Raw genomic sequence first — 12,310 nt, 5'->3', positions numbered from 1 at the left:
ACCTATATAAACGTAGTGAAAAGCTCTATAATTTCATGTTATGACTTCTGGCGGATTTAAGCTTTTATAGCTTCTCGGGAATTAAAACATTACTTAGCTATCGATTTTGCAGTCGGTCTCCCTTTTTCACCGACAAAATATTTCTATAGGCCTGCTCGTTCAACATCCGGGAAACTCTGTGTTGGAAAAGTTGTTTGTTTACATTGTTCACTCTACGCGTACCGAATATACCTGACACTCTCAGCTTATATACTGATGATTTCACAGTTCGTACTCTTTTGCTTTGGAGGAATTGTTGGATGGACGGTTTTACAGTTTCAATATGCTTGAAATTTGAACAAAGGACTAAAAAGGTGTAAAATCATTATAACCATTACCAAGAAAGAAAACTTCTGTATTTTTTTTGCAAACCCTCGACTTGTTTGTGGACTTTACGGATAGCTTTGCTTTCAAACATTGATCAACATGGGAGCTGTCTCGGTATGTCTTTCGCCTCACTTTGCAGCAAGAATAATGCTTGTGCTCAGTTTGTTTGCCAGGGCGATGTCTCAAAATAATAGAAGTGAGTATATTGCAATCGAATTTGATTTTATTCTGGTTCCCGCGTTCCAATCCAGATTAGCTACGATAAAAAAATAAGCCTATATATATGACTGTAATAAATGGAATATAACACATACTCTGAAACGATGTATATAACCTAAACCTATACATATAATTCCCTATAGATATCTGGAACCCTACTGGTTTTTATTATAGGCCTATATCAATATTCGGGCAACTGCCACCTCATATTTGGGCAGCGAGCGGGCCAAATATATGCCCAAATATGTATTTCTTTAATATCTCAGCTAGTGGATTTTGATACCGTTTGAGATTAATTTCTTTTTAGCTCGCTGTCTCACAGAATTTACAGAATTTTAAACCAGCGAGTTGATATTCAAGCAAAATTGTTCAGCCCCCCCCCCCTCCCCTCGCAAAAGATATATGTACCCCTATGATCATCATCAAGTCATTGATTCGACAATCAATAACATTTAATCACTCATTCATTTCGGTTTACTGATTTGGACAGAATGTTTAACTTGTATTCTTCCCGTATTTATTAGAAACAAAATATGACAACAAGTATACATGTTAAGTAGGCCTAATTAAATGAATGCCTTTTAGAGAGAAACAAATTAAACAATGAATGTGTGATACAGTCAAGGATAAATGTGTTATATCAGCACAAATTCTTACAAAACTTCATAGTTATAAAGTATTAATATGACAAAAATACATATAGATATCACGTAAAATAATATCTTCCAGTGTGACGACTCAAGATATAAAATAAAAAATTATAAAAAAAAAATGTTTCCTCCATTTTGTGTTTAAAAGGAAACTAGATAGTTTATTATAACAAATCCTTCGCCAAACTGGCTTCCTGATTATACAAAATTCGTGACTCAGTTTTTGGAATACATTTTTGAGTGAAAACTGTGCGACCTATAGACGCAAAACTTTTAAGCATAAGCAGAGATGAATCATGAGGATCAAATAATATGATATTAAGTCAAAATAAATATCAATAAGAATTTGCATACAGTTTTAGAAACTTGGAGAACCAATCCCGACTAGCACTCGGGCTAACTTTTGGTTCTCCCTTTAACAACATATTAAGTTTTTAAGTTTAAAAATATCCTTTATTTGAATCACTTATACGCTATTGGAACTCTGTGAATTTCAATTTCAGCCACAAATCTCTACGTATTATTAAGTTATAGCTAATTCACAGGTTTGATATGACATGGTATATGATTAATTTAATTGGTTCAACTTTGGATATTTTTTTTTTCTTTGTAACTCATGTACATGGATATTTTGTTATTTTGTTACCCACTTGAATACATTTGTAACATTGTGTTATGTTGTTGTTTTGTTGTTAATAAATTCAAATTCAAATTCATTGTTTCGTGGGATTTGGATGATATTTTATGATTTCATGGGACTGGAAAATAATTTCATTATATCATTGTCAACCTTAATTGCACCGGTATTGTGACGGATGTAAAATTAGCTATAATTGATATGTTCATAACCAAGTCACACCACTAAATTGACCGATTCTTGATTATTCCGGGTAATGTCATATTTTTTCGGTCTGTTTTCGATCTGGTGTCGGTCTGATGTCGTCTGACAGGGGTAGGCCTAACAAATATATTTCTGATCTCATATTGTGCGGGACAACTTTGCAATGTTTTCCTATGTGATATACTAGTATATATAGGCCTATAGATCTCGTTTATCGTCAAAATGCATGACAAAAACGCAATCTGTTTTAATAGTCGGGTCATTTCTCGTTTAGGGTCATCACAAACATCCGGTATAGATCACACCGACCATCGGCCTTCCAAACATAGACCCACGAGGCAGGGGTTGGGGTGAAGGGGATATGGCTGTAGCCTCCCAGAAATAACCAATATTTGGGCAATCACCAACTCGTACTTGAGCAACAGTCAGTTGAGGATGTCATAAATGATCTACTTCATGTGCTGTAAACCAGCAAAATGGTTACTCAACCCGTTCATGAGGTCATATAATGACGGCCTTTTTTTGTATCTCTATAGTTCTCTCACAACGGCGCCTTACTACCTACATCGGAAGCTGTGTTTACACGGTGGAATGTACATGATCGCTGTTCACACGTCGTGAGAATTAAGCAAGTTGAGATATCTTAAAGGCTAGGGCCACTCTAACCAAAGCGGGCTAAAAATGGAGGGAAAAAAAGATATGTTGTATAATTTTTGACGGAGATTCCGGACATGACAATGATTTTTCTTAGAAATCATCAAAAATTCTGGAATTTAGCTTTAAAAATGACGACTCAGAACGCTCAGAAAAATAGCCTCGTTTCGGAGCTGTATTGCGCAATAGAGCCTCTCCGGTGAAAAGGAGGGTGGATTAGGCATTCAAATGTCTTTAAAAAGGCAAACTATGATATTCATCGGGAAAAAAAGACATTTATCCGAAAAATAATATGCACTTGATAATCCCCAGTACGTTTCATTTATGAATTAAAGTGGGTTTGTAAGATCTTTGGTTGTAGGACAAATCGGACATGCCCGCAGTGACGTCAAATGCGTCATCAAGCCACGTGACCGTATTACCCTTTTTCAGAGGGGCGTAGTCCAAGCGTTTGATCTGTGAAAAATGGATGGTTATTATCATTTTTTGGTCTATTTAGAGATGTTCTGAAGGCTGGAATATTAATAAGTAGAGGTGTATTCATGTTTTGAAGGGCTATGTTAGTTGGGGGTTAGAGTGGCCCTTTAAAAGATATCGTTCCTTCATTTAAAAAACCGGCTTGTGGAACAAGTATAACAATTATTAATGTTTGAGGAAAAAAAATTGTAAAAGAATAAGGATGTACTACGTTTTTCTTCAAATGTTGAGATCACTAAAGGCATAAGCACACGGAGGAACCTCTCATTGGCAATGCAGTCATCTATTATTCCCGGTGGACTTACTTAAAAAAAAAAAAGATCACATTCTTTCATTCTTTCCTTGATAAATGTCATATTAAAAAATAGGCGAGAAAACAGGAAGACCGTCGTCTACTTTACAGTAAAATAATTCCTTGTATAAAGTTTTCAGGTCTACCGTGGTTTCCTTTTGGTTTCCTGTTCTGTAGAAATTACAGCAAAAAAATATTCTGGGGAAATGAAAGTAGCGATGAAAAAGGGGAAGTTAGTGCCAAAAAACACAACAATATGCGGATATTCAAAACACCTCATAAATTAGAATTTCGAAGGGATCGAGTGTTTGATAAGGTGAATCGTAGGAAATACTGAAGAGTTCAATGCAGTATTACTAATCTGTAGGCGACAAATCATATTGTAAGTTAATAGTGAAATTGAAAGTGAAAACATGACTGGATCAAAGCTCTTTTCCGTCAAAACATATAGACCTGGGATTGATTCATCAAGTAACGTCCGATTTAAATGTTTTGGTCATGATTATTTTGGTAAATAAACGCTTTTTCATGTGATCGGTGTAATACGATTGAAGCTTTTTCATATTAAACATCAACTGCATAGTAAACATAAAATTGTGGACACCCAAGTATATATAGGCAATGACACGTTACGTTACGAGACGAATAGCTCAGGAGGCCGAACATTATCAAACAGGTCCACGAAAGTGAACGTTAGGTGTATCAGAACAAAGTAGGGGTTGGGGGGGGGGGGGGGGCAAACAGAACAGAAAATGCTCCTCAAAAATTATTTGTGTGTGTGTGTGTGTTGTTTGTGTGCGCGCGTGTGCGTGTTTGTGGGAGAGAGAGAGAGATCAAAATCGGACCGATCGGACTTTGATTTCATGCTATCTTTCCTCTACGCAGTTAAAATTAGGCCAAACAAACACAATTCTTAGTTTGTTTTATTCTAAACGGAAGTAGATAACACTCTAAGGTCATGCAAACAGTGTGGTAATAGAACCTTCATAATTGTAATGTACTTTTACATTTGTAAAACCTCTGTATAGAACGCACGAATCAAATTAGACTAAGAAACGTATTGGAATTGACCCGAGAGCATTTTTGGAGAATTGGAAAAAAAAAAATTAAATTGATCAAATAACATGGAACCCCGTCCTCATTTTAAAAAAGAAAAACAAATCTGAAGAAATTCGGAATCGGTATTTTTACTTGGCCTTAAAACAAAAAATCGAGTTACCCCTAAAACATTTTGCAAATAATTATTATGACATACACCATACGCTAAATTGACCCGTGGGTTATGTTTCAAATAAGATTTGTTATCAGTAACAACTGGCACAAATTATCAACAAGTTCGTAAACAGTCAACCACATACAGAGATTTAAGTAGCCTATAACAATGATTGTAATTTGTAACCATGGATAGGCCTAATGGCACATTTTATGAAGGGGGTGGGGTGAGAGGGGGGGGGGGGTTGACGCCTTTTGCCCGAATATCGACTCTTCGGTTTCTAAAATTGACGCGGGCGATCGAAATGAAAATTATGGATTGCACATTTTGGGCATCTCACTGTCCGAATGTGATAATGAACAAAATTAATGTGAGGATATTTGGGCATCTTGCTGACGGAATTTGACCATCACGCATAACTAGCAAAACGTGGTGCTGAAGCAGTATCTTGGACCAAGTAAAAAATGAAAATTTAAAAGATCACTCATAATGTATTGGTTTAAATGTAGGGGTGTAATATTCAATGTCTAAAACTTGTAATTTTTCGCTTTGAAAGGAACCCTTTGCATGTGCCTCTTTTCCAAGAAAGTGCCCTTTTTTGTTGGTGCCCCCACTTTGAAAGATGCTCCGACGCCCCTGCTATGACATATAAATCTTTCCTAAGCCTTTGTTACGCTATTGCGTTCTACATGGAGTTCTTACGGTGATCAGCGCAACGATAAAAGTTCACTTGGTGATCGCATGGAGATCTTGTGGCGTGCTCGCTATGTCGCCAAGGCTTGTACTGCAAGTCCTTTTTCGAATTTCTATTTTTCATTTATTTATATGTTTATAATTATTTTCTTGAAGGGTGGGGTGGAGGGGGGGGGGCGTGTGTTTCCGAATTCTCACATAGTCCTCACTGCAACCTGGCCATTGTTTCTACTTTCTATCGTTATCCTTTCCGAGGTCATCGCAAGAACTTCATGCTAGAACGACTTTTTGTGATATATGATTAACACCAACAAAATTACATTTAAAAAACCCACAAATTTTCTCAATATTTTCTGTAGTACCTATCCCATTGCCTCCACTGAGTCTACCGGTGCTCACTAAACCACCTCCTGTCATCGTAACAACATCCACTGTCCATGTGCAGACGACGCCAACGACAACGACAACGTCATCAACGACTTCGGAGGCCACATCGACCGTATCGACGACCTTGACAATTACATCAACGACAACGAATGTCGACGTCGTGACGAGCGATTTAATGACCACAGATGCATACATCACTCCAAGGAAGGGTAAGTTTAGGAGAGAAATCAAACGATGGTGATGAAAATGATGTACATATACATACACTGTCGCAAATAAAGGTGGAATATTTTAGTTTTACCCCAATTTATGGAATTATTTTAAAAATTATTTAAAAATAATAGATATAGATAGTAGTATACATTCTCAGATTTTATTGAATAATAACTTGCCAATGTGTGTTTTGTGGAACTGCTAAAGCATGTGTATGCTACTATGCTTATTAACTAGGGGACCTACGCTCTCAAGTCATAAATGACAGTAATGAGGATTAATGCCCCACAAAAGGGCACTAATATAGCACATCGACACGGTTTTGATCCTGGGTCTCACAGTTAAGAGGCCATTGTTTTGTCACTGAACCATGACTGTACACAGCGGGGGCTAGGGTAGGGGGCAGTTTCCATAAATAAAATAAAAAAACAGAAAATGCAATAAATTTTCAATAATTTATTGCATTTTACCCCGGTCCCCAACATAAAAAAATCCTCTGGACGGCCATGCAATATGGCTCAAGGCATGGGCACACAGAATTTTTGTTTATTTTAGGCACCGGGGTTAAATGCAATAAATTATTGAAAATTTATTGCATTTTCTGTTTGTTTTTTTTAATTTATGGAAACTGCCCCCTACCCTAGCCCCCGCTGCGTACAGTCATGGTTCAGTGACAAAGCAATGGCCTCGTAACTGTGAGGCCCCAGGATCAAAACCGTGTCGGTGTGCTATATTAGTGCCCTTTTGTGGGCCATTAATCCTCATTACTGTCATTTATGACTTAAGGGCATAGGTCCCCTAGTTGATAAGCATAGTAGCATACACATGCTTTAGCAGTCACGCAAAACACACATTGGCAAATTATTATTCAATAAAATCTGAGAATGTATACTATTATCTAGATCTATTATTTTTAAATTATTTTTTTAATTATTCCATAAATTGGAATTAAAAAAAATATTCCACCTTTATGAGCGACAGTGTACTATAATACATTTAATAAAGTGCCTTTCTGGATACATTCTGGATATTCGTCACTTTTTGTAAAATTCATGGCATTTTCTCGATGTTCTTGGTTTAAGAATGCACCAACCGTCCGAATTCGACATTCTAACTACCACAATTTCCATATTTGCACTCACTGCTATTTAGTTTCAATTGTCCAGACTCGTTACAACCTGATTTCATTGGCAAAAGTGAACAACATTGACAAACCGTTCTGCATGGGAGTTCCAAAGCTGTCGATATACAGTGGCGGAAGATGGAAAAGTGGCACAATTATCAAGAAGAAAATCACAATGCCATAACTTGCCAGTATTCTTTGCTACATTTCAAACATTTTTTCTCCATCTGCAGATCTTAATGTTGCCGCGATATCCATTGGAGTGACTCTCCCCTGTTTTATTATCGCCATCATTGTTATCATTATATTTCTGCGTCATCGGTAAGTCACACTGATTCGTCGATTTATTTGTATAAATATATAATTTAAATACTGTATATAACAAATATAGGCCAATTTTAAATACTTGCATTATTTATCAAGTACGGTGGGCAATATAAGATGTGTAAATTAGTATATATTACGAAGGGGAAGTAATGGGAGAATGTTAGGCTTCCTGGGAGCCTAACTTAATTTTTAATTACAAGACTGAATTACAGGATCCAGCACACGATTTTTATTTACTGCATGGGTGCAAGCCAAAAAGTTCTTTACAATAATGGGAGATTGACTTTTACAATACCCTTTTTATATACGCTATCCAAAAAGTACCTCCAAACTAAAAACAAATTTGTCCAAATTGTCCAAAATTCAAATCGACAATTCCATACTATGTTGTCTTCCTTGAATAATCAAACTGCTGAAATCTGTTTAATTATTTCAATCAAAACCTTCTTTCATATTTCAATTCGCTTTTTGAGGAAAAACATTATATCGCTTTTCCAAAACATCCCCCATTGATAAATTTATTATTAACACCATTTACCTTTATCTACCCTCTCGATTATATTACAAAAGATGCAAAAGGAAAATCACGAATACCAAACAAACAGGCAAAACTGGAGGAGGTTCGGGTGATAGTGAAAACAACTTTCCTGACAATAAATACCAGTACAATGGAGTTAGTACTGTCGAAAATGTGCCGAGAATTTCATCAAATATTTCTTGTGAAGATTACTCACCCATTGGACCTCCCAACAATGGCACGGACGTCGTACCAAGAGTTCCAAAACAAGATTCCGTCGACGAATACCAGTACTCCGCCGTTGGACCAATTCAAAATGGCGTCGATGTCACCCCAAGAGTTCTTAGTCAAGATTCCGTCGATGAGTACCAGTACACCGCCGTTGGACCAATCCAAAATGGCGCCGAAGTTTACCCCAGGGTTCCTACACAAGACCCGGATGATGATGATTTCTACGCTCCAGTTGGTGCTATCTCAAGCGACACTCTTACTCCAAAAGCCACCGCATTCTCCAACGTTTGTACGGATGAGAGCCTCTATATCATTCCCGATCGATCCGATGTAAATCCGTACCAAGAACTCGCTGTCAAAACGTCCGCATTTGCTGGCTTGCAGAAGCTAAGAAAGAAGCCAGTGCTGGAACAAAATACGCAACGGGCACCAGAAATTAAGGCGGCAAAGCAACCGCCTGTGAAGCCAAAGAAGCCCATTAGGAAGTCACAGACACCGACTGACGATACTTCCGTGCAGATATCTCACTTACCTACAGAGGTGGATAATGCAGTGTACGGGCTTAAAGTGCTCGGCGAACAGAACGCGTGTGCCGCGTCGTCACTTGCCGATGGACAAACCGACGACCAGTTTGAATCCATATACGCGAACGCCGACATCGAACTACGGGAGATGTTACCTTCCAGCACTACAGCAACTATCAATAGAGACTCTACCATCCACGGAGGTATTGAAATGACTGATGGCGAGAATCCATATGAAAATTCGATGATTGGAGATCAATCTTTTCTGCAAGAAAATGAAGGTGGTGATTATCTCGCATTAAGTAGAAAGGCAACCTTACCTGTGTGAATGGGTTGTACGACACGTGTTCCTTTAACAGTTGTTCGCTTGATTGGTTCGATGATTTAATGTTTTTGATTTTTGTTGTTAAAGGCGTAGACTATGTTTGTAAAATTGTAAGTAAGCCTAATCTAGAACCAAATTGCAACCGTATAACTACGTAGCCTACTTTTGGCAAATTAGCCCGGAGTATCTTGTGTATATAATGATGTCATAATGATGGCTTCACTTCCATTCGATAAAGAATATCCAAGTTAAACTATAAACCTGTAGATCAGAGGATTTAGCACAGGAGCAGATCGTAGGTAGGCCTACAGACCAGGTCTATATGTGCAGAAGCAACTTAATGACCCAGGAGTGCAAGGTTTCGGATTTTGGATCTGTCTGAAAAATTGGCTTCGATGGAAATCATTTAATCTGCAAGGTAAAAGTGGATGCATGTTTAAATTATTTGCTTTGACTTTTCGGGCACGGCCGGTCATCATTCTGTATGGTTTCGCTGATCTCTATTCAAGACAGTAATGGCGCCTCACGTGCAGCCGGCAATGGGCCAACTTCTTCTTTTGCAGGCAGCATAAGAAACCATTTTGCCAATTGACTGGTTCAATTCAAAATAATTTACCCCGATTAACATTGAAACATAAGGGACTTTTAGATTTGCACGTAGTCACACGTAGCAGTCCATATGTCGACGCGCAAATCTAAAAGTCCCTATTGAGACAAGGTCGACGTCTGCACACAAGGAGCCAAACGGGAACCAAACCCATGTTGCTCTGTCGATCTCACCAGGTCCTGAGTCGAGGAGTTAAGTCTATATATTTAATATATTATGCTCAGAGACCGCATCTGGACCTCTTCCGTTATGCAGTGCGACCCAGAAAAAACGAAACCGAGAATTATCGATGTTTTTATCATAGCTTAATCACAATAAACGGGCTATGAAACGATGAAACGGTTGGCTCAAGACCGAGGAACTTGGAGAGACACTGTCTTGATATAGAATTTTGAATGGATCACTGAACTTGTCATACACTGACAGATCACTATTGATGATGAATCACAATTATAATTATTAAATGACACATATTTTTAAAGCTTAGATCCTCCTTTGATGCAACTCATTCGATGCATATTTCACGCATGAGTGATTAAAAGCATTTTGAAGGAAGGAAACCAAAAAGTCATTTGGCGGGCGGTATCTGAATTTCGAAGAAAAATTCGCATTTCTGCCCTTTCACATGACACCTCAATCAGGAAAAATGAGCAAGGAATAACAAAGTTCTGTTTGTTTAAAGTGATGCTTGCATTTCCATAATTTGATTTTAAAAGTTCGTTTTCACTGGCTGCGTGACGTAGCAACAAACATAATTGACAAAAGACTTAACTCCGTTTTATTGACAATCAGCCATGCATGAAGTCTTTCGTGTATGTCTGATCGTCAACGAATGGTAAATATGGAAAATAAATCTTTACAGAATCCAACGAACATTAAACTGAATGTTCAAGATTACAAATAATTATAGGTGCCAAACAATTTAGTTAGAAAATGTATAGTGGCTGAGTAATGAGCATAGAAAGATATGGACATCCGGGTAAAGTAGACCCGACACTATGTGCTTAAAGGTAGTGCAAAGTTTTGGGAAATTTGAAAATTGGAGGGATAGTAGTTCTTTAAAATTATGATATATTTGAATGCCCCTGTCGATGTATTATAAGCACTTGAAAAAAAATAGCCCCTAAAACACTTCTGCTTTCGAGAAATACTCAAAATACGATTCCATATCGGAGCTCAAATTTAGCTTTAACTCTATGGGGGTCTATTTAATACATCAAATTTTTTAAATCTTATTTTGTCAAACTCTGTCATTAAAATCTATTTGTATCATGTATTGTATTGTGTATGTATGTATGTATCATACTTGTATCATAAATGTGATTATGATTACGCTATAACTCAAACGATAATCTGTTATCATTATTTGTATTTGCTCTTTAATCATAATGTAAAATATAGTTGTATGAATTTTGAATATTATACGTGCTTCGTTATTGGCAATGCTTTTATAAATAAAAACAATACGACCATTTTGTATGCGATTGTGTCATTTGTCATTTCGTCAATGAAAGGAAGAACTAAATGATAAGACGAGCCCATCTCCACCAGATCTTAATTTTTAGATGTATCTAGGTCAGAGGACAGTAGCGTATCTAATTATTGTACCACTCATTCCCTTCAAAACAAAATTATCTACGCAACTCTGGCAAAGAAGCAAAGCGAACGAGTCTTATATTTTTGCATTTTTAACCCTCAAAAGCGCATCTTCATGCATTTTACCCAGAATGAAAATATACAAGGAAGCACTGAGATCGAGTGTTAGATTTGAGAAATTTGAACATTAATACGAATGTTGGTTTCACTGCATCCCCAAGGGGCGCAACATTAGCGAACATCAAAGAGAAACCTCGTGTAGGGTTATAAAGATTTTTTTAAATTATAAACATATGTAAATGATATGTTATATTCGTCTTATTATTAATGTATTGAGATGGGGAGGGGGGCAATTTTTAAAAAGAGGCTGGTGGATCTTTACATAAAAGGGAGCAAAGCAATGATAATTGCATATAACATTTGATTGACCCTCTAATTCTAAACTATACTGTATATCCTTTATGTAGACGCAAAATTACGAGATCATGGGGGAAACAAGGCCTACTTTCGTAAAGGAGCGAAGCCATCGGGTTTTATTTAAAGCAAATTTCATTTCAAACCCTCAAAATATCAATTTATGTTGCAATTTAACCTCAATATTAATGGCGCATAATTATAACCCTTACCGCAGTCGTAATTGTTCTTATTGTCGCTCTTTATTGTATTCTTCTCTTCTTTTTTTTCTCCCCCTTTTTTTTTTTTTTTTTTTTTGGGGGGGGGGGGGCGTTTTTCGCCCCTATCTTGCGCGTTTTTTCCATCCACTCCAGGTTCCGCCAGGGGCACGTGCCACCTCTCCCCTCCCTTAGATACGCCACTGTCTAAGGATTTACAAGAGCAAAAAGACTTCAATGAGATGATATCTCATCCACTGGGATAAGGGGGACGCTAAACGTTTGTTTTTGTACTTCAAAAAATGGACATCTTGTTTCAGACTTGTTTGCAATCGGTCTAATATGTAAAATATTTTTACTGCAATTGGAAGGTTTATTGAGTAGCCGAGCGAATTACTTTTAAGTTCTAGAAGGGGCGGCCTTTTCTGTTCATTCTATTCATAA

General features: G+C 37.2%; 1 protein-coding gene across 1 annotated transcript; it reads left to right on the top strand.

The window, feature by feature from the left end:
* On the top strand, positions 1 to 10,149 carry LOC115918618. Its single transcript, XM_030985179.1, has 4 exons — positions 1 to 562; positions 5,765 to 6,001; positions 7,362 to 7,449; positions 8,026 to 10,149. The coding sequence occupies exons 1-4, from the start codon at positions 466 to 468 to the stop codon at positions 9,053 to 9,055; spliced, it is 1,452 nt and encodes a 483-aa protein (XP_030841039.1). The 5' UTR covers positions 1 to 465; the 3' UTR covers positions 9,056 to 10,149.
* Positions 10,150 to 12,310: the final 2,161 nt, after the last annotated feature.

Source organism: Strongylocentrotus purpuratus, unplaced genomic scaffold (assembly GCF_000002235.5).
Source record: "Strongylocentrotus purpuratus isolate Spur 01 unplaced genomic scaffold, Spur_5.0 spur5_scaffold_14, whole genome shotgun sequence".
NCBI classification, from domain to species: domain Eukaryota; kingdom Metazoa; phylum Echinodermata; class Echinoidea; order Camarodonta; family Strongylocentrotidae; genus Strongylocentrotus; species Strongylocentrotus purpuratus.
Note: the sequence above shows the minus strand (reverse complement) of the source record. Positions and strands in the feature narration are given on the sequence as shown.

Bases quoted from the DNA above. Each gene is read 5' to 3' on its own strand.
- LOC115918618 (XM_030985179.1), top strand. From the start codon at position 466: ATGGGAGCTGTCTCGGTATGTCTTTCGCCTCACTTTGCAGCAAGAATA. The intron at 6,002-7,361 runs GTAAGTTTAGGA...CTCCATCTGCAG, and splicing joins ATACATCACTCCAAGGAAGG to ATCTTAATGTTGCCGCGATA. The intron at 7,450-8,025 runs GTAAGTCACACT...ATATTACAAAAG, and splicing joins ATTATATTTCTGCGTCATCG to ATGCAAAAGGAAAATCACGA.